Genomic DNA, 27,083 nt, shown 5'->3' with positions numbered 1-27,083 from the left:
GTGTCCACGTTCAACCCCACCAATACCCCCCAGCAACCTCCTCCTCTCCTCCCTGTCAGCTTTATCTTTATGGGTCTGAAACGCAATCACCTCCCCCCCCCCCCGCCCTCCCGCAGACCACCACCTTCAGTGCCTCCCAGAATGTGGCTGCAGAGACCTCCCCATTTTGATTGAACTCTACATAATCCTTTATAGCCAATTGCACCTTATCACAACATTTCTTATCTGCCAATAACCCCGAATCAAATCTCCACCCCAGTCTCTGAGCCCGCCCCAGCTCCACTCCAACATCATGCGGCGCAAGTCCGAGATTACTGTACCTGCAAACACTGCCCCCACCACCCGTCAGCTCCTCCTTCCCCACCACAAATAAATCAGTACCCCGAGTATACCCAATGGATATGAGAGAAATAGGAGCATTCCCTCTCAATCGGGTTCCTAAACCTCCATAGATCCACCCATCTGCTCCATAAACACTCCTTACTCCCTCGCCATCCCTGTCCTCACCACAGATTTGGGCTTCGCCGGTCCACCCTCGGGCGTAGCACACAATTAAAATTGCCCCCCCATTTTTAGCTTGTGGGAATCTTGATCCGAGATGCTCATTACTAACTTTTTCTTGAAGTCCCCATCAACCCAGGTACATACACATTGAACAGCATCACTGGCATTCCCGCCAACCTCCCACTCACTATCACATATCTAACCCATCGGGTCCTGCACCTCTCTCGTCATTGCAAACGTAACCTTTTTACTGAATAATATTCTTACACCCTCGCCTTGGAATCAAGCCCTGAGTGAAAAGTTAGCGCTACCTAACTCTTCCTCAATCGCATCTGATCTTTTACAGTCAAATGCCATTCCTGCAGAAAAATCATATTTGCCTTTAAATTCTTTAGGTGCGTAAACAGCTTTGACCTTGTGATGGGCCCATTAAACCCCTGGACATTGCAAGTTACAATCCGAACCAGGGGCTTTCGACTTCCTCCTCTATTAAGATTTGCCATCATCTCCATCTACTCAACCCATCTAATTGTCCATTCCACAACTAACTTGAGTCCACACAAAATGGCTGCCTCCTCCATCTTCCCCTAAATCCAACTGACTAAACAACTGTGTCACCAGCCCACCCCCTCCTCCACGGCTCCCTTTCTGCCCCCCTCCCTTCTCCCTCTCCCCCCACTCCTCCCTCTCTCTCTTCCCCCTCCTGACCACCCCTCCCCCCTGCTTTTCATCTCTGGCTACTCATCGCAGGCGGCTCCCCTACCCCCCCCCCCCCATTCTGCTTCCATTTACTAGCATATCACGCTAGCATAGAGAGTTCTACCTGGAGGCCGAAACAAAGAACCTCACCTCCACCACCCATCTCACCCACTCTCATTCCTTCTACTCCAGCGACTCCCCTTGTCGATCCATCACGCTACTCGCCGCCTTACAGACAAAGAGACCCACCTGTGGGAAACCACCGTTGCACCTATATTAGGTGATGTATGGTAGGACCTGTACTACAGGTATGACGGTAGTCCCTGCCTGCTGGCTCCGCCCAGTAGGCGGAGTGTAAATATGTGCGTCCTCCGCGCAGCAGCCATTTCGCCAGCTGCTGTGGGAGGCCACACATCTTAGAGCAATAAAGCCTCAGTTGTATTCAACTCTCTTCTTTGTGCAATTGATCGTGCATCAATTTATTGCTCTAAGATTTTTGAAGATGGACCTCTGTATCAAGCTGGATCGCCTGCAGCTGGATCCGCAATCAAGCGACGCCAAAAAGAACTTTCAGCACTGGCTAGCTTGCTTCGAGGAGTATATCAACTCAGCGCCAAGCCCTGTTCTGGAGGCTCAGAAAATACAGATACTGTATTCGAGGTTGAGCTCCAACGTCTTTTCGCTGACCCAGGACGCGCCAAACTACGCCAAAGCCATGACACTTCTCAAAGAATTATTACGCCCAGAAGACGAACACGCTCTTCGCCAGAAACGTACTTGCCACTCGCTCTCAACTCCCTGGTGAGTCCATAGAAGACTTCTGGCGGGCCCTAATCCCACTAGTCCGGGACTGTGACTGTCAGGCCGTTACGGCCACGGAACATTCAAACCTCCTTATGCGGGACACTTTTGTTACGGGGATTAGGTCGGACCTCAAACGCCAGCGACTTCTAGAGGGGGCCACGCTCGATCTCAGAGAGACAAAGAAGCTATCACTCTCTATGACGGTCGCCTCGCGCAATATCCAGGCCTACACCCCCAGCCGCGCGGCCCACCTCTCCTACGCATCGTGGACCCCACAGACGGCTGCCCCAGTGGAGGCCTTACCCAGCCAATACGCCTGCACCACCCACAAGGCAGCGAACCCTGGGGGTCCCCGATGTTACTTTTGCGGCCAACAGAAACACCCCCGACAACGCTGCCCAGCCCGCACTGCCCTTTGTAAGGCTTGCGGTAAGAAGGGGCACTTCGCCGCGGTGTGCCAGGCCCGCGCAGATGCCGCTATCGCTCCCACCCACCTCGTTAAGGACAGTGGGCGCCGTCATCTTCACCTCCCCGGACCACCTGCGGCCAGTGGGCGCCGCCATCTTCTCCCCCCTCAGACCACGCATGGCAAGTGGACGCCGCCATCTTCTCCCCTTCAGAACAAGCGCGGCCAGTGGGCACCACCATCTTCCCCTCCGCGCAACATGTGCGACCCATGGGCACCACCATCTTTTTCAACCCCCGCCACATGCGGCCCATGGGCGCCACCATTTTGTCCTCCCCAAGATCTTCAGGCACCGCCATCTTGTCTCCCCCAGGGCACATGGGCACCACCAGCATTCCACGACCCGTGCCCCCCGGGCAACCCATCATCCGACACCAGCGACGACCAACCACGACTCGCCTCAGTGACCAACGACCAGTCTCGTCCGCACAACCTGGCTACCGCATCGACCTGCGTTAAAATCGACAGACACGTGACCTCTTGTCTGCTGGACTCCGGGAGCACCAAAAGCTTCATCCACCCGTATACGGTAAGGCGCTGCTCCCTTGCGGTACACCCCGCCAATCAAAGAATCTCCCTGGCCTCCGGATCCCATTCCGTGGCGATCCGGGGTACTGTACAGTCACACTCACGGTCCAGGGCGGTGAATTCTGCAGCTTCCGCCTCTACGTGCTCCCTAATCTCTGCGCTGCCCTACGACTTGGCCTGGACTTCCAGTGTAACCTCCAGAACCTAAACCTGAAATTCGGCGGGCCCCTACCACCCCTTACTGTGTGCGGCCTCGCGACCCTAAAGGTCGATCCACCTTCCCTCTTCGCAAATCTAACCCCGGATTGCAAACCCGTCACAACCAGGAGCAGACAGTACAGCACCCAAGACAGGACCTTCATCAGGTCCGAGGTCCAGCGGCTGCTTCGGGAAGGCATCATCGAGGCCAACAACAGCCCCTGGAGAGCCCAAGTGGTAGTAGTTAAAACTGGGGAGAAACACAGAATGGTCGTGGACTACAGCCAGAACATCAATCGGTACGCGCAGCTCGACGCGTACCCCCTCCCACGCATATCTGATTTGGTCAATCAGATTGCACAGTACCGGGTCTTCTCAACGGTAGACCTTAAATCCGCTTACCACCAGCTCCCCATCCGTAAAGCGGACCCTCCATACACTGCCTTCGAGGCAGACGGTCGCCTCTATCACTTCCTCAGGGTTCCCTTTGGCGTCACCCATGGGGTCTCGGTCTTCCAAAGGGAGATGGACCGAATGGTCGACTGGTACGGTTTGCGGGCCACCTTTCCGTACCTAGACAACGTCACCATCTGCGGCCATGATCAGCAGGACCACAATGCCAACCTTGCTAAATTTCTCCACACCGCCACTCTCCTAAACCTCAAAGGAGAAGTGCGTGTTCAGCATGAACCGCTTAGCCATCCTCGGCTATGTGGTCCAGAACGGGGTTCTGGGGCCCGATCCCGACCGCATGCGCCCCCTCATGGAGCTTCTCCTCCCCCACTGCCCAAGGCCCTCAAACGTTGCCTGGGGTTCTTTTCATACTACGCCCAGTGGGTCCCAAACTATGCGGACAAGCCCGCCCACTCATTCAGTCCACCCATTTTCCCCTGACGGCCGAGGCTCAACAGGCCTTTGCCCGTATCAGAGCCAATATCGCCAAGGCCGGGATGCACGCAGTAGACGAGACTCTGCGCTTTCAAGTGGAGAGCGACGCATCAGACGTCGCCCTAGCCACCACCCTCAATCAGGCAGGCAGACCCGTGGCATTCTTTTCCCGCACCCTTCATGCCTCAGAAATTCGGCACTCAGCCGTCGAAAAGGAGGCCCAGGCTATCGTTGAAGCTGTGCGGCATTGGAGGCAATACCTGGCCGGCAGGAGATTCACTTTCCTCACTGACCAACGGTCGGTAGCCTTCATGTTCAATAACACACAGCGGGGCAAGATCAAGAATGATAAGATCTTGAGGTGGAGGATCGAGCTCTCCGCCTATAATTACGAGATTAAGTATCGCCCCGGCACGCTCAACGAGTCCCCAGACGCCCTATCCCGAGGTACATGTGCCAGCGCACAAGTAGACCGACTCCGGGCCCTGCACAACAGCCTTTGTCACACGGTTGTACCATTTTATAAAGGCCTGCAATCTGCCCTACTCCGTTGAGGAAGTACGGACAGTCACCAGGGACTGCCAGGTCTGTGCGGAGTGCAAGCCGCACTTCTACCGGCCGGACCGCGCGCAGCTGGTGATGTCCCCCCTTTGAACGTCTCAGCGTGGACTTCAAAGGGCCCCTACCCTCCACCGACCGTAACAGGTATTTTCTCAGTGTGGTCGATGAGTACTCCAGATTCCCCTTCGTCATCCCATGCCCCGACATGACGTCTGCCACCATCATCAAAGCCCTCAACACAATCTTCGCTCTGTTCGGTTTCCCCGCCTACATCCACAGTGACAGCGGATCCTCATTCATGAGCGATGAGCTGCGTCAGTTCCTGCTCAGCAGGGGTATCGCCTCCAGCAGGACGACCAGCTATAACCCCCGGGGAAACGGACAGGTAGAGAGGGAGAACGGGGCGGTATGGAGGGCCGTCCAACTGGCCCTACGGTCCAGGAACCTCGCGGCCTCCCGCTGGCAGGAAGTCCTCCCTGATGCACTACACTCCATTCGATCGCTACTGTGCACCGCCGCTTACAACACACCCCATGAACGTCTTTTTGCCTTCCCCAGGAAGTCCACATCCGGGGTGTCGCTGCCGACTTGGCTCGCAGCTCCAGGACCCGTCCTTCTCCGTAGGCACGTCCGAATCCACAAGGCGGACCCGTTGGTGGAGAGGGTGCAGTTGCTCCATGCGAACCCCCAGCATGCGTACGTGGCGTACCCCGATGGCCGCCAGGATACGGTCTCCCTCAGGGACCTGGCACCAGCAGGTTCCCCACACACACACCCCTCCGGCCCGGTGCCACCCTCCCCTCCCCCGGCGCTCCCAGCAGCAACCCCCCCAGGACCATCCGTCCTCCCCCTGCCCATGCCCGAGGTGAAGAGGATTTTGGCACGCTCCCGGAGTCACCGAAGACCAGACTAGCATCGGCATCGCCGCCACCACTGCGTCGCTCCCAGCGGCACATCAAGTCCCCGGACCGGTTGAATCTCTAACTGGTCCACTGGACTTCAAAAGACATTTTTTTTCTCACAAAAATTGTTCATGTAAAATTCAATTGTTGTATATAATTCTCCACCACCCCCGCCGGACTCAATTTTAAGAGGGGGTGAAAGTGGTAAACCACTGTTGCACCTATATTAGGGGATGTATGGTAGGACCTGTACTACAGGTACGACGGTAGTCCCTGTCTGCTGGCTCTGCCCAGCAGGTGGAGTATAAATATGTGTGTCCTCCGTGCAGCAGCCATTTCGTCAGCTGCTGTGGGAGGCCACACATCTTAGAGCAATAAAGCCTCAGTTGTATTCAACTCTCGTCTTTGTGCAATTGATCGTGCATCAGCACCATCCCTCCCACCTTCCCAAAGCTTCCCCCTACCTTTTCCGAACCAGGTATCGCGGGCAGGAAAGCCCCACGTCAACCCCAACAGGACACGTGCATCAACAACACACTTATCGGCAAAAATCAATATATTAACAAAACCGTGACAACTTGCGAAATGACACAACACAACCCATCCCTAACCCTCCCAGCCCTTGGTCCTGGACAAAGTCATTTGCCTCTTCTGGCATCTGAAAATAATTCTCCTTCCCCTAAGTCATCACCCACAACGTGGCGGGGTACAGCACCCCAAGCTTAACTTTATTTTGAAAGAGCGCCTCCTTGGCCTTATTGAAACCTGCCCCCCTTTGGCCAGTTCGGTCCCAATGTCCTGGCATGTCCAGACCCGATTCTCCTCGTAGCGACAGTCCCGAGACACCTTGGCCTGCCTCACAATCTTCCCGTTATCCTGAAATTTGTGCATTCCCACAATCACAGCCCAGGGTGGCTCCCCTGTCCTCAGTTTCTGTCTCAAGGACCAGTGGGCCCGATTCACTTCAGAGGCCCACTTGAAGACCTTCTCATCTACCAGCTTCCCGAACATCCTCGACACGTAGCTGGTGGCACTGGTTCCTTCCACTCCCACCAGCAGCCCCAAGATACACAGGTTCTGCTGCCTTGACCCATTTTTCCTGGTCATCGACCCTCGTCCGCAGCACGTTGCACATCTCCCCATCGCCGCCATCTCCAGCAAGGCTATTCAGTCGCTCTGGTCTGATACCGCCTATCCACCTTCTTGATCGTCGCCCCCTGCGTCTCCAGCCACTTCTCCACTCGCTCCAGGGACCAGCGAAGAGGTACAACCACAACCTCAATCACCAACAACCAGTCCCCTTGCATCTCCTTGTGCTGATGCCTGAATTCTCCCTTGATGAAACTCATAAGCTGCTCCATCCGCAAGGGGAGAATCCACCACCCTTTTCTCTCCTCACGATTCATCACCAAAAATCACCCACCAAATGGGGAGAAAGTTCCACAACCCACAGCTCCATGAAGGAGTCACCTTGTGTGTGACTCATCACACCAACGGTCACCCACCGGAAGTCATGTATCGAGAAAGTTTAGAGCAAGAACTATTTTCTTGTTGAAAAATATACTCGTAGGCTGCTAATAATAGAACACAGCACTGGGCCGTAGCTGACTTTATGGGAGAAATGGCCTTATCCTCCCTAAATAAACCAAACAGGGGTTGTGGTCAGAAATTACTATGAAGTGCCAAAAACGTACTGATGGAACTTTCTCACACCAAAGATTATGGCTAGTTCAGCAACAGTCAGAGTCCTCAAAGCATAGGCAAGAGGCCTTTCTGCATCAACTTCCATCTGATGCTATAAAACCGCTCTGGCACATTGCAGGTGAGAATGATCTCTTCTGAGGGATCAAAATGAACTAAGAGACTGGATAACTGTAAAGCTAGTTTGACCTGTTCAAAGGCTTCTTTCTGATGCTCTCTCCTGTACCACCTCTGGTGCTTCTTGAGCAGTGTGTGTAGCGGTGCCAGTTTTGTAGAAAGATGAGGAATAAATCTTCTGTAATAACTGATAAAATAGCTTTCAATTCTGACATATTTTGGGGGGGTTTGTGCCTCCTTAATTACATTTATCTTCTCCTGCATCGGATGTAGGGCGCAGGCATCTTCTCTTAACCCCAAGTACGTCATGTAATGAGCCCGAAACATGCACTTTCCCCTTTTTAGCCTTACTCTGGCCTTAAATCTTTTTAAAGCTTCTTCAAGATTTGCTAGATGTTCCTTTTTGGATGCTCCGGTAATCATCAAGGTAGACAACCACCGTGGGTAGGTCTTGTAGTAAACTTTGCATCATGTGCTGGAAAATTGCACATTCCGATGAGGTAGCCGTGTATGCTAGTGCAAGCCTTTGTGGATATTTTACAGTAAAACATTCTCTAGATGCTTCCTCTAATTCTAATTGTAGGTACGCATGGCTCGTGTAAGGTTTAGTGTAGATTAAACCTTCTAATTTAGTGTATAAACCTCCAATTCTTGGTATTGGCTATTGGTCCAATTTTGCTGCCTGATTCAAGGTTAATTTATATTCCGTTAATTTATAATCCCCACAAATCATAATGGTTCTATTTGGCTTAACCACTGGCACGGTGGGAGTCGCTGTAGGAGCGTTTTCCAAGGCCTGAATATTGAGCCAGCCTTAACGTGGGGTTCATCCCTCATTGTTAGGCCATGGCTTAATAAACAGAGTGATGTGACCATCAATTCACTCGAGACGGGAGTAGAAGTAAACCGTGGCTTTAATCAACTTAGAGCAGTGCCTGCCTGCGACTGATCCAATAGTGAGAACCACCTACAGGTCGACTGCTCTTTATACCTCCCTTCAAGGGGAGGAGCCATGGACGGAGCCCATACCACCCCAACAAGTTCCCCTATGGATAATGCCATACAATGTCCCATAGGAGGAGCCCACAAGGGCAACAGCATAGCACAGATACAGATACAAGGGCAACAGCACAGCTACAAACACAATGGTGGATTATTGGCATAATACATTCACCACACAGAGTAGACACACAACAATCTTGGATAAGACGGCTATTTATTATCCCAAGCTTGGTTTCGTGTACACGAGAGATGGACCTGGGTAATGCCAAGATCAATCTGCTAACTCTGATAAAACACATCAATTATACAATTTCCAAAACTCAACAGCTCACCCCAGTTGGACTCGATCCAGTCCCTGAAGCTGTCATGTTCAAACCCATCCAATAAAATTGCGATCAACCCATGATTGAGCCTGATCCTGTCACCTGTTGTTGACCAAAGGTTTTATGTCCATTTTTTAAAAAATATTTTTATTCTCCATTTTCACATTTTCTTCAGAATTTACACCTCACCAACAAACAGTAAACGGTAACCAATACAATGTCAATCCCCTTACCAACAACAACGATCCCATCTTCCCACCAACCCCAAACAACGGCCCACCTGACAATATGAGCATCAAAATAAACAAAATCTCTCAAGGAGGAAAAAAGGAAAAAAGAAAAAGGAATCAGGAATCGCCCCTGGTCACCGTTGGCATATATAGTCCCCCCCCCCCCACTTAATAGTCAATGCCATCTGATGCTCGATCAATATTGGACTAGATGTTTCCCCCAGCAGCGCAGGTACAGAATGCAGCTGCTAGGGAGACACAGACTCTTATACTCCGCCTTACTGGGCGGAACCAGCAGGCAGGCTTCACCAATGATCTTCCTGTCTCAGGTACCTCCCACACCAATGATCTTACAGCCTCCACCTAGGTACCGTAATACCCCTAATACAGACTACCTAATACAGATCCAATCCCCGAAAGAGTACCGTGAATGGCACCCATGAATTGTAGACACCCCCCCCACCCCTCTCCCAGATTCCTCCCCTCCACTTCCTCTTGTAAAAACCTCCCCCCAACCTCGGTTCCTTCTCCCAAATTTTCACCCCGGCTAGACTCACCGAAACCTGTTCTACCAGGCTTCGATGGCCGCAGCCCCTCCCCCCACCTCACTCCCGTTCACTGGCCGGCTTAAACCGGCTAGCGTGGAGGCCCCCGCCCTTCAGCACACAACCCAGCATACACACCCAAGCCCCAAAGAACCATCATTGCAAATGAAAGTCCCAACTCTTCCCTTGTCCAACTATACAGCGTCGACTCATTTAGTACATCCACCAATACGCAGTGAAAAAATAAAGTTACATGAGGCTACATCGGTACACGACCAGCTCTCAGTCCCATTTCTCAATTCTGCCACAGTCGTTCTGCCTTCGCAAACTCCTCCGCCACTTCCGCCGTCCCAAAATAAAAGTCCTTGGATTTGTAGGTCACCCTCAATTTAGCTGGATATACTATACCGCACTGCACCTTGCTGATGTACAGTGCCTTCTTCACCCGGCTGAAGGCAGCCCGCCTCCTCGTCAGCTCCACCGTAAAGTCCTGATACATGCGTATACCAGCTCCAGCCCACTGCACCACCCGCTTCTGCTTTGCCCAGCACAGGACCTTCTCCTTCAAGCTGTACCTATGGAAGCACACAGTTAATACTCTTGGCGGCTCACTCGCCTTTGGTATAGGCCTCCACGACCGATAAGCCCGATCCAGTTCGTATCGAGAGGGATCGTCCCCCTCCCCCAATAGCTCCGCCACATCGTGGCAAAATACTCCATCGGCCTCAGGCCTTCCACTCCTTCGGGCCGATCCACGATCCTTAGATTCTGCCGCCTGGATCTGTTTTCCAGGTCTCCCATTTTGGCTCGCAGACCCTTGTTGATCTCTGTCACCTTCCGCAACTCCTTCCCCATCGAGGTGAGTTGATCACTGTGCTGTGACAATACCTCTTCCACTTCCTTCAGTGTCTCACCTTGCTCCCACACCTCCGCCGCTGCGCTTTATACCGCCGCCCCCACCGGGGCAATCGCCTCCTCCACCAGCACTTTCAATACCGCCCCCATCTCCTTCTTCATCGCTTCCATGTGCTTTGTGAACTGTTTTTCAAGTTCCACAACCATCACTTTGGTCATTTCTTCTGCTGTGAGCGATGCGGCCTCCCTTGGTGCCCAGCCTCCGCTTTCCTTACAGTTCCTGTGCTGACTTTTCCACTCACCGGCGGACTTTCATTAACCCCCTTTTTCACGGCCGTTTTTTCCCCCAAGCCTGGACATTTCTCCTCCCTGTGCCTTCTTACAGCTTTTTCAGCCTCCGTTGTCCCCGAGACCGGGCGTTAAAACCCCGAAATTTCTATTCCCGAGGGGGAGTCCTCCAGTGTGCGGCTGCCTCACGCCCACCGTCACCGGAAGTCCCGCCCACCGTCACCGAAAGTCCAGTTTTATGTCCATTTTTAAGTTGTTTTGCCCATCCTAACATCCTGCCCACCCATTGTTCATTAGAGACAGGATGGCAGAACTTGCATCCTCTTTACTCCATGGATTGTTTCAGAGGGACAGGATATCAGAAGTGGCTTGCTTTTCACTTCATGGATTGTTCCAGAGGATATTGGAGGCCACTGTTAAAACTTGCGTACCTCCACTTTGTAATCTGCTGACCACACATCTCCTGTGTCTCAAAAACATGGGCACGTTAGCTAGCCTAAATCCCATCATGCATTGTGGCCACTGCTTGTAGCTAGAGTTTACATGATTATCACTGCTATGTACTAAAATACAGGTTTAATGGTTAATAATGCTTACTGGGTCTATTTTTTATAATTAATCTCAATCCTTAATAAACTAACTTATGTAAAACTACTCTAGTGGCATCCTAGCTATTCAGTTTTAAGAGGTCCCATCGCTGGACATCCCCTTCAATCGCCCACTCCAAAAACTATACAGGCTTGATGATGCCTAGTTCTTCCACCAGCTTGAGTTTAGACTCAACCTTCCCAAGGGTTGGACGCCATCTTGTAAATAACAGTAGGTTTGTTCACCTTGGGCGTGAAACTTGTAAAACTTGGGCGTGGCCTCAGGATCCACGTGACTTTTTGCTTTTAGGCCCTGTAGCTTGACAAATTCGTTTTGAAAAACCTCATTTTTTTAAGACATCATGAAAATCTCTTTCATTAATTTTTAAGATTTTTTCCAATTCAATCTAATTTGGCAAAGACAATCTTGGGCCATTGGAATTGGTCATTGGCCTCCCAATACTATTAGAGGCAGTTAAGCTAACTAGTGCTGGTAGCTTATAGGCATTATTCCTAGGATCCTGAAAGCTTCCCCAGTACAGGTGGCTAACCTGGCCGATGTGCTTAACACTTCAGGGACTGGACCCCATCTTATAAATAACAATAGGTTTGTTCACCTACAACTAGAGCGGAGGTCCCCCGTGTTCACCTCCATTTTAAGTGGCTAACTATTTCCCATCAACACAATGTGACTGGGGCCATCTCATCCACCATAATGTTTTTTATCCTGTATACGTCAGACCTGTTTTCAGGGTTATTCTCAACACTGTGTACTTGACTCTGAATCCTGGTAGGCTCTGCTTAGTTTTGCACTTGCTCCTAATGTGCCCCCTCCTATTGCAGGCATAACATGTAGCCTCCCTGAATTTACATCTCTCCTGGGGTGATCTCCCCTACATCGGTAGAATTCTTCATAGCGCCTGGTCTGTGGACCAAATTCCTTATACCTCTGCACTCTCTTTTGCTCTGAGTCTCTTTGCTAATTACTTTCTGCGGGGGGCTTTTCACAGTAGCTTCATTTGAAGCCTACTTGTGACAACAAGCGATTTTCATTTCATTTCATCCCGAGTGCCACGACTGTCAGCACCTTCCCGCCAATCATGGTGGACCTCGCCTGCTTGCATCGCCTTCCCTTTCGGCACTTTCCATAACCTGGATGACCTCTAATACCTTCTTCAAGGTAATCGCTTCCTCCGAAAATAATGTCTTTTGTATGTCGGTGTCGTTAATACGACAGACTAGCCTGTCTCTCAACATGTTGTTGAGTGCAGGCCGCATTGTTCAGCCATTTGTTTTAGTGATGTCACAAACGGCGCTTACCTGGGGCTCTTCTTGTTAATTAAATTTGTATCGTTGCATTATCACCGCGCACTTCAGGTATTAATGTTCCTTGACTAATTCCACAAGTTCCTCAAAAGGTTCAGAGTCGAGGGCATCTGGAGAAGTCAGATTCCTAACCAAGTTCTTGGTCGGAGCCCCACAGGCTGTTAATAGGATTACACCCTGCTTCTCTTCTCTTCCCCCCCCGCCCCCCCTCCCCCCCCGCCCCCCACTAATTTCATTGGACTTAAAATATAGCGCAGGCATTGCCATACAGCACCCACTACTCCGTGTTCGGATCGAATGGCTCATGTTTCCCAAAAAGGGACACTTGACATTCACAGACAACTGACTGAGTTTTCTTCAAAAAAGACATGCACACAAGGTCAACTTGCCAGATTTCTGTAGAAGGCACTCCAATTGATCCTCATTGCCAAATGCCACATAGATCAATGAATAAACATAGGAAAGTAGAAATTAGGAGCAGGAGTAGGCAATTCAGCCCTTTGAGCCTGTTTCGCCAGTCAATCAGATCATGGCTGATCTCTTCCTGGTCCCAAATCCACCTCCCTACCTGTTCCCCATATCCCTTTAACCCATTTTTTAAAATCAGAAATATATTTATCCCCTTCTTGAAACCATTTAATGACTCAGATTCCACCCCACTATGGGGCAGCGAGTCCCACAAATTCACCACCCTCTGCGAGAAATAGTTTCTCCTCATCTCAGTTCTAAACCTACCACCTCTCAAACTATATCCGTGACCTCTCCTATCTAGACTGCCCCACAAGGGGGAACGTTTTGTCAATGTTTACTTCATCAATCCATTTTAGTATTTTATATACCTCGATCAGATTCTCTCTCATCCTTCTGAACTCCAGCGAGTATAAGTCCAAACTATTTAATCTATCCTCATAAGTCAACCCTTTCACCCCCAGAATCAATCTGTTGAGTCTCCTCTGAACTGCCTCCAATGTCACCAGATCCTTCCTCAAATAAGGAGACCAAAACTGGATACAATACTCCAGATGTGGTCTCACCAACACCCTGTACAGTTGCAACAACACTTATCTGCTTTTATACTCCAGTCCTTTTGCAATAAATACTAACATTCCATTTGCCTTTATTCCATGCTGTACCCACTTTCTGCGATTCTTGAACAAAGATACTCAGATCCCTCTGCCCAGATGCATTTTGAACCCGTTTTCCATTTAGATAATAATTTGCCTTTCCATTTTTTCAGCCAAAATGGATAACTTCACCCTTATCTACATTAAACTCCATTGGCCACATTTTGGTCCAATCTCCTAGCCTTTCTAAATCCGTCTGTAAAATCTTTATCTCCTCTTCATTGCCTGCTTTCCCACCTATTTTAGTATCATCCACAAATTTTGCTGTGTTACACTCTGTCCCTGCTTGCAGGTCATTGATAGAAATTGTAAACAGTTGAGGTTCGAGGACTGACCCCTGCGGCACTCCGCTAGTTACAGTTCACCAGCCAGAGAAGGACCCACTTATCCCGGCCCTCTGCTTTCTGCCAGTCAGCCAATCCTCAATCCAATCTAGTATTCCATTCCCCAACCCCCTGCGATCTCACCTTCTGGATCAGTCTTTTATGTGGCACCTTATCAAACACCTCTGGACGTCTAGATATGCCACATCTACTGGTTCCCCTTGCTGGTAACTTCCTCAAAGAACTCAAGCATGCTTGTCAAGCATGACCTACCTTTCAGAAAACCATGCTGACAATGGTGGATTGAGCTTTGTCTTTCCAAATGTTCAGTCATCTCCTCCTCAATGATTGCTTCCAGCAACTTCCCCACACAGAGATTAAGCTAACAGGTCTATAGATTCCTAATTTTTGCCTCTCTCCCTTTTTGAATAGGGGCATCACATTAGCCTGTTTCCAATCCAGCGGGACTCTTCCAGAATGCAGGGAATTCTGAAATATCATAACCAATGCACCCACTGTCTTTGCTGCCACCTCCCTTAATACCCTAGGGCGCAGGCCATCAGGTCCCGGAGACTTATAGAACATAGAACATAGAACAATACAGCGCAGTACAGGCCCTTCGGCCCACGATGTTGCACCGAAACAAAAGCCATCCAACCTACACTATGCCATTATCATCCATATGTTTATCCAATAAACTTTTAAATGCCCTCAATGTTGGCGAGTTCACCACTGTAGCAGGTAGGGCATTCCACGGCCTCACTACTCTTTGCGTAAAGAACCTACCTCTGACCTCTGTCCTATATCTATTACCCCTCAGTTTAAAGTTATGTCCCCTCGTGCCAGCCATATCCATCCGCGGGAGAAGGCTCTCACTGTCCACCCTATCCAACCCCCTGATCATTTTGTATGCCTCTATTAAGTCTCCTCTTAACCTTCTTCTCTCCAACGAAAACAACCTCAAGTCCATCAGCCTTTCCTCATAAGATTTTCCCTCCATACCAGGCAACATCCTGGTAAATCTCCTCTGCACCCGCTCCAAAGCCTCCACGTCCTTCCTATAATGCGGTGACCAGAACTGTACGCAATACTCCAAATGCGGCCGTACCAGAGTTCTGTACAGCTGCAACATGACCTCCCGACTCCGGAACTCAATCCCTCTACCAATAAAGGCCAACACTCCATAGGCCTTCTTCACAACCCTATCAACCTGGGTGGCAACTTTCAGGGATCTATGTACATGGACACCTAGATCCCTCTGCTCATCCACACTTTCAAGAACTTTACCATTAGCCAAATATTCCGCATTCCTGTTATTCCTTCCAAAGTGAATCACCTCACACTTCTCTACATTAAACTCCATTTGCCACCTCTCGGCCCAGCTCTGCAGCTTATCTATATCCCTCTGTAATCTGCTACATCCTTCCACACTATCGACAACACCACCGACTTTAGTATCGTCTGCAAATTTACTCACCCACCCTTCTGCGCCTTCCTCTAGGTCATTGATAAAAATGACAAACAGCAACGGCCCCAGAACAGATCCTTGTGGTACTCCACTTGTGACTGTACTCCATTCTGAACATTTCCCATCAACCACCACCCTCTGTCTTCTTTCAGCTAGCCAATTTCTGATCCACATCTCTAAATCACCCTCAATCCCCAGCCTCCGTATTTTTTGCAATAGCCTACCGTGGGGAACCTTATCAAACGCTTTGCTGAAATCCATATACACCACATCAACTGCTCTACCCTCGTCTACCTGTTCAGTCACCTTCTCAAAGAACTCAATAAGGTTTGTGAGGCATGACCTACCCTTCACAAAGCCATGCTGACTATCCCTGATCATATTATTCCTATCTAGATGATTATAAATCTTGTCTCTTATAATCCCCTCCAAGACTTTACCCACTACAGACGTGAGGCTCACCGGCCTATAGTTGCCGGGGTTGTCTCTGCTCCCCTTTTTGAACAAAGGGACCACATTTGCTGTCCTCCAGTCCTCTGGCACTATTCCTGTAGCCAATGATGACATAAAAATCAAAGCCAAAGGTCCAGCAATCTCTTCCCTGGCCTCCCATAGAATCCTAGGATAAATCCCATCAGGTCCCGGGGACTTATCTATTTTCAGCCTGTCCAGAATTGCCAACACCTCTTCCCTACGTACCTCAATGCCATCTATTCTATTAGCCTGGGGCTCAGCATTCTCCTCCACAACATTATCTTTTTCCTGAGTGAATACTGACGAAAAATATTCATTTAGTATCTCGCCTATCTCTTCAGACTCCACACACAATTTCCCATCCCTGTCCTTGACTGGTCCTACTCTTTCCCTAGTCATTCGCTTATTCCTGACATACCTATAGAAAGCTTTTGGGTTTTCCTTGATCCTTCCTGCCAAATACTTCTCATGTCCCCTCCTTGCTCGTCTTAGCTCTCTCTTTAGATCCTTCCTCGCTACCTTGTAACTATCCATCGCCCCAACTGAAACGTCACACTTCATCTTCACATAGGCCTCCTTCTTCCTCTTAACAAGAGATTCCACTTCCTTGGTAAACCACGGTTCCCTCGCTCGACGCCTTCCTCCCTGTCTGACCGGTACATACTTATCAAGAACACGCAGTAGCTGATCCTTGAACAAGCCCCACTTATCCAGTGTGCCCAACACTTGCAGCCTACTTCTCCACCTTATCCCCACCTTATCTGCCTTTAATCCCATTAGTTTATTCAATACCATCCCTAGTGATGGTTATTGCATCAAGTTCCTCTGCATTTACCGTCATTTTTGGAAATTTCTATTCTCCTCTACCATGAAGACAGGCAAAATATTGGTTCAGTGCCTCCGCCATCTCTGTGTTCCCTATTATTACCTCACCAGTATTGTCCTCTAAAGGGCCAATGTTTACTTTAGCTATTCTCTTCCTCTTTATATACTTATTGAAGCTTTTGGTATCAATGTTTATGTTTTCTGCTATTTCCTTTCATAGTTCCTCTTAGCTTTTTTGATTTTATATTTAGTAACCTTTTGCTGAACCTTAAAGTTCTCCCAATCCTCCAGCTTACAACTAGCTTTTGCAGTATGGTATGTCCTAGTGTTTGCCTTTATGTCTTCCATGACTTCTTTGTTTAGCCCTGGAACATTTTTTTCCCTTTTACAATTCTACTTCCTCTGAGGAATGTTCTTTGAGAGGTATTTAATATCTCCCTGAACATCCACCATTGTTCCTCAACTGTCCTATCCTCAATTATTTGTGCCCAGTCTATTTGGGCCAACTCTTTCCTCAAGCCTGTATAATCACCTCTATCGAACGCTAAAACCCTAGTATGGCACTCTGTCCTCTCTCGCTCAATCTGAATTTGAAATACTAGCATGCTGTGATCACTCCTTCCAAGACGATCCTTAAAGACAAGACTATTTATCAACCCTTCTTCGTTACATAATACTAAATCTAAAATAGCCTGCTCCCTGGTTAGCTCCATAACATATTGCTCTAAGAAACAATCCCTCATAAACTCTATGAAATCTCCCTCGAGGGTACCCTTGCCAATTTCATTAATCCAGTCGATATGCATGTTAAAATCACCGATGATTATTGTTGTGCCCTTCACACAAGCCCTCATTATCTCTTGATTTATGCTATGCCCCAGTTTGGAAGTATTGCGCAGGGGCCTGTAAAATACTCCAACCAAGGAGTTTTTTCCCTTGTTTTTTTATTTCCACCCAGATCGATTAAACATTTTGGCCCTTCGTGCCAATATCATTTTTTAATGCAGCCTTCATGCCACCTTTAAACAATAAAGCAACTCCACCTCCTGTCCCATCCTGTCTATCCTTTTGGAATACTGAGTACCCTTGGACATTTAACTCCCAGTCCCAGTCCTCCTACAACCATGTTTCAGTGATCCCCACCAAATCATACCCATTTGTCTCTATTTGTGCTGTCAGCTCATTGACCTTATTCCAAATACTGCGTGCATTTAGGTCAAGGTTTTCAAATATGTCCTATCGATTTGTCTTTCCCTTGCAGGATTTTCTTGTGCATTACGCTTTTCACACATACTGACCTTTTTTATTAATCTGTGATAACACTCAGCCTCATCCCCAACTTTCACTCCCAGTCCATTTTAATTTTTTACGTTTCCTTTCCCCTCCTAGTCGTTCATCCTATTAAGCTGTACCATCTCGTCACATACTGACCTGCTGCTTTGGTTCCCATTAACCACTATACTTCTTGTAGTTTTACCCTTACCTCCCCCCCCCCCCCCCTCTATTTGCTAGTTTAAAGTCCTTGTGACCACCCTATTTACCCTTTCTGCTTGAACACTGGTCCCAGATCGGTTCAGGTGGATACCATCCCAACGGCACAGATCCCTCTTGTCCCAATACTGATGCCACTGCCCCATGAAATGGAAACCCTCTTTCCCACACCATTCCTTTAGCCATGTGTTTGCTTCCCTAATTTTCTTACTCCTATGCCAATGTCTCGGGTAGTAATCCAGAGATTATAACCTTTGAGGACCGGTTCTTTAATTTTGTTCCTAGTTCCTGATAATCTCGAAACAGGTCCTCTTTCCCAGTCTTGCAGATGTTGTTTGTCCCAAGTGGACCACAACAACTGGATCCTCCCCCTCCCACTCCAATATCCTTTTAAGCCGGTTAGTGATGTCCCGCACCCTCGGACCAGATGGCAACATACCTTGTGGGACTCTCGGACCTGCTTGCAAAGAATGCTATCAGTTCCCCTAATTATAGAATTCCCTACAACTACACTTGTCTTTTTGCTCCCCCCACTTGAATGGTCTTCTGCATCATGGTGCATGGTCAGGTAGCTCATCCTCCCTACAGTCCTTTTCCTCATCCACACAGGGAGCAAGTACCTCCTACCTGTTGGACAAGGTCAAGAGCTGAGGCTCCTCCATTTCTGAATTTAGGATCCCTCTACCTGCCTCACTCGCAGTCACACCCTGCTGTCCCTGAACACTGGCCGAATTTGAGATACATAACCTATGGGGTGTGACCGTCTCCTGAAACAAAGCGTCAAGGTAGTTCTCCCCCTCCCGTATGTGCCACAGTGTCTGAAGCTCAGACTCCAGCTCATCAATTCTGAGCTGAAATTCCTCGAGCAACAAACACGCGCTGCAGATATGGTCACTGCAGCTCGCAATGGGATCCCCCAGCTCCCACATCATGCAACTACAGCACATCCCCTGCCCAGCCATCTCTACTTAGTTAATTACTTAATTAATTAGTTTTGCAGTGTTTTATTTTCAAATGTAGCACAGATTCCCTACCAGCCAATCAGGTCACAGCTTTCCTGTAAAGACGTTTTTCAGTTTTTTTCAGCTTCAATGGAATCCCCGATACACCGCTCCCATGCTCTGCCCTCCGAGACAGCTCCCTGGAGACTAGGCCGCGAATCCCTGAGGTAAGTTACTTTATATACTCACCGCTCCCACGCTCTGCCCTCCGAGACAGCGCCCTGGAGACTAGGCCGCGAATCCCTGAGGTAAGTTACTTTACATACTCCCCGCTCCGATGCTCAACTCTCTGAGACTGCTCTCTGGAGACTAGGCCGCAAATCCCCGAGGTAAGCTACTTTATATACTCACCGCTCAGATGCTCTGCCCTCCGAGGTTGCTTGAGACAGTTTATTAAGTTAATTAATTATTTACAGAGAGTGAGATAAAGGTTGTCGTATTCCATGATTCCAGACTGGCAAGGAAAGCCCGCACTCATGCCCAGGATTCACCCACTCTGAACTAATTGGCCGACCAGGCAACATGACCCTCCGAGAACTTGCCCCATAAAGGGGCAGGCTACCATAGCCAGCATTTGTTGCCTATCCCTAATTGCCCTATAACTGAGTAGCTTGCTCGGCCATTTTCAGAATTGCTGTGCATCTGGAGTTACATGAAGGCCAGGCCAGATCTGGATGGCAGATTTCCTTCCCTAAACAACATTAGTGAACCAGATGGGTTTTTACAACAATCAACAATGGTTTCATGGTCACCATTACTGAAACGAGCTTTTAATTCCAGATTTATTCATTATCTTTAAATTCCGCCAGCTGCCATGGTGGGATTTGATCCTTTGTCTCCAGAGCGTTAGCCTGGGCCTCTGGATTACTAGTCCACTGACATTACCACTACACCACCAACTTTCATGTAAAGTATTGAGAGTACACATGAGATTTTTAGATTCACTTCACTTATTTGCTTAACTCTCACTCACTCGGGGATTAAGGGAAATGTTACTTTAATATTTGACGGATATCCTCCTTAAAATATTTTTGATGCACCAATTGATTTTTAAAACTGGAATCTCTACTCGAAAAAACATCATACTTTCTCTGATTTTCCTAGAACGTATTTAACGTTGTGACTGATTTTTTTCCACCCGACTTTGAATTGCATGTTATGTTTTAAAATGTTATTGTCTTACATAGCCGCCTGTATTGCCAACTCAACTCTGTGCTTCCTTTGATGGAGATCTACATTACCGAGGGGATAATTCCCCAAATTACCCAAAAACCCAAGAGATTATAGTCACTTTAATTTTCTAAAAAGGCTATCCGGAGGACGGTAATACATAATGGACGACTCCTTTCTGAACACTCATAGTACACTCATAAAATCCCTACAGTGCAGAAGGAGGCCATTCGGTCATCAAGTCTCACCGACCATCTGAAAAAACACACAACCTAGCCCCACTCACCCGCCCTATCCCACCTCTTTGGATACTAAGGTGCAATTTAGCCTGGCCAATCCACCTAATGTACACATCTTTGGACTGTGGGGGGCAATCGGAGCACCCGGAGGAAACCCACACAGTCGCGGGGAGAACCCCAGACAGACAGTCACCCAAGACCGGAATCGAACCAGGGTCCCTGACGCTGCGAGGCAGCAATGCTAACCACTGTGCCACACCTTTCCTTTGGAGAAGGATCATATCAGACCTGTTTAAGCTTAATACTCTACCTGAAGCTGAGGTGCATCATCTGAGAGGTACTCCTGATCTGGGATTGTCCCAAAAAGGGGCTGGGATTAGAATTCACCACAGTGGTGGGGTCACAGGGTAAATAGTCTCTAGGTTTCTAGACATAGGGAGACTGACACCTTATTGCGATTCAATGACCCAATCGTAGGAAGTACAGCAACGGGAATTACAGCTTTTTCTGTTGCCTTGGTTGGATACCGAAAATAAATCAATTACCGATCCGATCAATGCTACTGCCTACAAGCCTGACCACAAAAGCTTAATTGTAACATTCCTTGATGAATTATACTGTAACTAGAGGTTGTCCTAGAGTCTCCAGGAATTGAAGATCAATCTCCAGGACACTGCTGTGTGCGACCCTGGAGAAAAATCATCAGGACATTAAAACTATTATTTATTGCCATTTTCTTTGAACATTTCTCTTTACCAGATATCAAAATGTCAAAAATAGGGATAGAAAAGGATATTTGGATGACAGTCAAACATCATCCAATTGGGTAATGAGTCCATTTGCTTCCCAATTGGCCTTGGAAGGCCGTACATCACGTGGATGGGATGTGTTGGCCAAATGATGGCTGGAGCGGGGGCAAGTCATGTGATGTAACCTCCAGGAAAAGGTTTAATCACAGTTGACAACTGATATGCTGGCAGCCCTGTGGGAAATGTTACTGGTCACAAAGCGCCCCCCACCCCAGCCCTGCCACACCCCACCCTACCAACAGAAGTATGATTTGTACAAACCGTGAGGTGATGGGTGTGACTGGGCCTCCTGTTTGAACTGGTACTGGGCTCTGGGTTCATGTTTACTGACTTCCCTGGGTGACGGCAGAAAATAAACGCTTGTAATTTAGTCGCCTCACAATGAAGCTTGTGTGTGCCTGGCCCTTCTGTTCATAGAGGACAGGTTGAACGTGGACTGTGATGTCCCAAACTCGGTAAGATAGCACTCACCTTCCCACAGCCATACCTGAGGTTTGACTACCTACATGATGGAGAATGTGACATTGGGTGCCAGGAGAGGTTTGGTTGTGGGAGATGGAGGGCATTAGAGGGGGCAACAGGGGTTTGGGGGAGGGGGGGTCAAGAGGAAAGTGCGGGGGCGGGAGAATGTTCCCTATAAAAGGGAAATTAAGCCTGAGCCTGGTTTGCCCTCCAATTTCTCTCACCAATATCTTTTGCCGCTGGCTCTATTAATATCTGCATCGAGCCCAGGTAGGCAATGTCCTCCTGAGCCAGCATCTTCCAGTCTTCCTCAGTCAGAGTTTCCGTGTCTCCGAGGACAGAACACGCCTGAGCCAGGATCAAGGAGCGTGCCATTCGTCTGAGGTGGAGGTCGTAGGTCGCTGTGCCAGACGGGGCCCGTCTTTCGCACTGCGTCCAGCTTTTTGGATCATTGGGTTTGGCTCCACCCTGAGAAAAAGCAAAATAATGACAGTTTGACTGCGGAATTAAAAACACAAGTCATTTTGGGCGGCACCGTGGTTAGTGTTGCCTATGGTCCTGAGGACCCGGGTTTGATCCCAGCCCCGGGTCACAGTCCGTGTGGAATTTGCACATTCTCCCCATGTCTGCGTGGGTTTCACCCCCACAACCCGAAGGGTCTGGTTTAGCACACTCGGCTAAATAGCTGGCTTGTAATGCAGAACAAGGCAGCAGCACGGGTTCAATTCTGAGCCTCCCCAAATGTTTTCACAGTAACTTCATTGAAGCCTACTTGTGACAATAAGCGATTATTATTATGTGCAGGGTAGGTGGATGGGCCACGCTAAATTGCCCGTTAATTTTTTTTTTTTTAATTGGATACTCTATTTATTTTTAAAATACAAGTCATTCACCTGAGTTCAGATTTTGTTTCACATTTGAATTGTAATGGCATCACAGGCCTCCGGTTTTCCAACCCCCCAACCCCCTTTACTGGCCTTTATTGCAAGGGGACTGGAATACAAGATGAAACAAGTCGTGCTACAGTTGTACAGGGTTCTTGTATGACCACCTCTGGAATACTGTGTGCAGTTTTGGTCTTCACATTTAGGAAAGGATTTACTTGAATTGGAGGCAGAACAGTGAAAGTTCACTAGGATTGGAGGGTTGTCCTGCATTGAGAGGCTGAATAAATTAGGTTTATATTTTCTGGAGTTTAGAAGATGGGAGGTGATCGCATTGAAATACAGAAGGTGTTTGATAGGGTAGACGCTGAGACATTGTCTCCGCTGATCGGGGAATCTGAAACACAGGGTCACAGTCTCAGGATAAGGGGTCGATCATTTTGGACTCAGATGAGGAGAAATCTCTTCACTCAAAGGGATGTGAATCTTTGGGATTCTCGACCCCAGAGGGGTCTGGATGCTCCATCGTTGAATATATGGGATTAACAGATTTTTGGTCTCTCGGGAATTAAGGGATACAGGGAGTGGGCGGGAAATGGAGTTGAAATCCAAGATCAGTTATGATCATATTGAATGGTGCAGCAGGCTCGATGGGCTGAATGGTCTACTTTTGTTCCTATTTCTGATGTTCTTCTGGGGTTAGCGCTAATGAGATAGATAAGTACGAAGTCTTACAACACCAGGTGTAAGACTTTGTACTGTGCTCACCCCAGTCCAACACCGGTATCTCCACATCAGAGATAGATAAGGTACATGGGGTGTGGAAGGTGATTAAATGGGTTGGTAGAATCTATGATTGGGTAGAGTGTACATGGGTGTGGAAGGGGATTAAATGGGTGAGTAGAATCTGTGATAGGGTAGGGTGTACATGGGTGTGGAAGGGGATTAAATGGGTGAGTAGAATCTGTGATAGGGTAGGGTGTACATGGGTGTGGAAGGGGATTAAATGGGTGGGTAGAGTCACCGATGGTTGATTATTAGCCTCTAATTTCTTCCAATACGCTTGTTGGTGGGAGAGTTTCCTGGTCAACCAGGCTGTAGAGGTCAATAGCAAACCACTGCAATAATTTGCCAAGCATAACTATGAACCAAACAATGGTGTCCAATACCATCTTAGGGCCTGGTACCTGAATGGACAGACAGATGGAGAGTCAGTGAAAGGATAGAATTTACATGGACCGAAGGACTGAATGGCCATTTGTCTCAATACGTTATGACATCTATTTTCAAGGTTACAGAGGTGAGTAGATTTTAATTCTCAAACAGGACCAGTGCAAAATCCTTTTACCTTAATTGCTTTTCTGTGATATTCTCCTGATTACCTTTGAAATGCAAGTGAACATCAAGAGGAAGGTTTACAATGAACATTCTGGTCTTTGTTTCCTTATGAGTTTAAAATCATAGAATCATAGAAGTTTACAGCATGGAAACAGGCCCTTCGGCCCAACCAGTCCATGCCGCCCAGTTTTTTACCATTAAGCTAGTCCCAGTTGCCCGCACTTGGCCCATAACCCTCTATACCCATCTTACCCATGTAACCATCTAAATGCTTTTTGAAAGACACAATTGTACCCGCTTCTACTACTACCTCTGGCAGCCCATTCCAGACACTCACTACCCTCTGAGTGAAGAAATTGCCCCTCTGGGCCCTTCTGAATCTCTCCCCTCTCACCTTAAACCTATGCCCTCTAGTTTTAGACTCCCCTACCTTTGGGAAAAGATGTTGACTATCTACCTTATCTATGCCCCTCATTATTTTATAGACCTCTATAAGATCACCCCTAAGCCTCCTACGCTCCAGGGAAAAAAGTCCCAGTCTATCCAGCCTCTCCTTATAACTCAAACCATCAAGTCCCGGCAACATCCTAGTAAATCTTTTCTGCACTCTTTCTAGTTTAATAATATCCTTTCTATAATAGGGTGACCAGAACTGCACACAGTATTCCAAGTGTGGCCGTACCAATGTCTTGTACAACTTCAACAAGACGTCCCAACTCCTATATTCAATGTTCTGACCAATGAAACCAAGCATGCCGAATGCCTTCTTCACCACCCTGTCCACCTGCGACTCCACCTTCAAGGAGCTATGAACCTGTACTCCTAGATCTCTTTGTTCTATAACTCTCCCCAACGCCATACCATTAACTGAGTAGGTCCTGGCCTGATTCGATCTGCCAAAATGCATCACCTCACATTTATCTAAATTAAACTCCATCTGCCATTCGTCGGCCCACTGGCCTAATTGATCAAGATCCCGTTGCAATCCTAGATAACCTTCTTCACTATCCACTGTGCCACCAATCTTGGTGTCATCTGCAAACTTACTAACCATGCCTCCTAAATTCTCATCCAAATCATTAATATAAATCACAAATAACAGTGGACCCAGCACCGATCCCTGAGGCACACCACTGGTCACAGGCCTCCAGTTTGAAAAACAACCCTCTACAACCACCCTCTGCCTTCTGTCGTCCAGCCAATTTTGAATCCAATTGGCAACCTCACCCTGGATCCCGTGAGCTTTAACCTTCTGCAACAACCTACCATGCGGTACCTTGTCAAAGGCTTTGCTAAAGTCCATGTAAACAACGTCTACTGCACTACCCTCATCTACCTTCTTGGTCACTCCCTCAAAAAACTCAATCAAATTTGTGAGACATGATTTACCACGCACAAAGCCATGCTGACTGCCCCGAATCAGTCCTTGCCTCTCTAAATGCTTGTAGATCCTGTCTCTCAGAATACCTTCTAGCAACTTACCTACTACAGACGTTAGGCTCACCGGTCTGTAGTTCCCAGGCTTTTCCCTGCTGCCCTTCTTAAACAAGGGCACAACATTCGCCACTCTCCAATCTTCAGGCACCTCACCTGTGGCTGCCGATGATTCAAATATCTCGGTTAGGGGACCCGCAATTTCCTCCCTAGCCTCCCACAACATCCTGGGATACATTTCATCAGGTCCCGGGGATTTATCTACCTTGATGCGCTTTAAGACTTCCAGCACCTCCTCCTCTGTAATATGCACACTTCTCAAGACATCACTATTTATTTCCCTTAGTTTCCTAACATCCATGCCTTTCTCCACCGTGAATACCGATGAGAAATATTCATTCAGGATCTCACCCAACTCTTGTGGCTCTGCACATAAATGCCCTTGTTGATCCTTAAGAGGCCCTACTCTGTCCCTAGTTACTCTTTTCCCCTTTATGTATCTGTAGAATCTCTTTGGATTCTCCCTTGCATTATTTGCCAAAGCAATTTCATGTCCCCTTTTTGCCCTCCTGATTTCCCTCTTAACTCTAATGGTGATTGGAGAGATGGAAGGTCTGTGGCTTCCAATCTCTGCTACCCTTTGTGTAATCACACGGATGTGTCACCCACCAGCCACATTGCTATTGGTGTGGGGCCTGGTACAAGAGAATCTGAAACAGTCTTACCACAAGATTTAGAAATTTCTCATCCTCTTTATCCAGAAACTCATCGTACATCACTCGGAGAATCTGTTGAAAAACAAAGACGTCACATCGAAGGGCTTGTTACTGACACACACACATAAGACACGCACAAAACACACGCACCCACACACACACCACATACCCAGGCATGCACATAACACATTCACCCAGACACACAGGGAAACACACACACCCAGACACACATAACACATGCACTACATACAACACACACACACCCAGCCACACACACGCAGACACACAGACCCAGACAGACACACAGACATGCATAACACATGCACCACACACACACACATCCACACACACCCAGAAACACAGGGAGACACACACATATACACACAGACACACACGCCCACAGACATAGACACACACATAACACACGCATGAAGCACACACACCCACAACACATACCCAGACATACACTTAACACATGCACAACACACACACCCACACACAACACATATACCCAGACACACACACACTACATGCACAACAAGCACACACACACACAACACACATACCCAGACACACAGACAGACATGCTTTCACACACACAGACAAGCAGACACACATACACATAACACATGAACAAAACACACATACCCACACACACACATACCCAGACATACACATAACACACACACAAAACACTCACTTACACAAAAACACACATATAACACATACACAAAATGCACCCACACATACATCCACCCAGGCACACACAAAACACACACCCAGACATACACACATACATAC

General features: G+C 48.2%; 1 protein-coding gene across 2 annotated transcripts in view; it reads right to left on the bottom strand.

Annotated features, from left to right (window-relative positions):
- The window catches only part of LOC140426674 (regulator of G-protein signaling protein-like), a 186,779-nt gene that overhangs the window by 8,334 nt on the left and 151,362 nt on the right, over positions 1-27,083 (bottom strand). For both annotated transcript variants that reach the window (XM_072511757.1, XM_072511758.1), the window contains 2 exons: positions 26,292-26,354; positions 22,135-22,378 (listed from right to left, as the gene is read on the bottom strand). In XM_072511757.1, the coding sequence (XP_072367858.1) occupies positions 22,135-22,378; positions 26,292-26,354 (307 nt within the window). The remainder of the gene's footprint in view (positions 1-22,134; positions 22,379-26,291; positions 26,355-27,083) is intronic.

This window comes from Scyliorhinus torazame, chromosome 7, assembly GCF_047496885.1.
Source record: "Scyliorhinus torazame isolate Kashiwa2021f chromosome 7, sScyTor2.1, whole genome shotgun sequence".
Classification (NCBI taxonomy): domain Eukaryota; kingdom Metazoa; phylum Chordata; class Chondrichthyes; order Carcharhiniformes; family Scyliorhinidae; genus Scyliorhinus; species Scyliorhinus torazame.
Note: the sequence above shows the minus strand (reverse complement) of the source record. Positions and strands in the feature narration are given on the sequence as shown.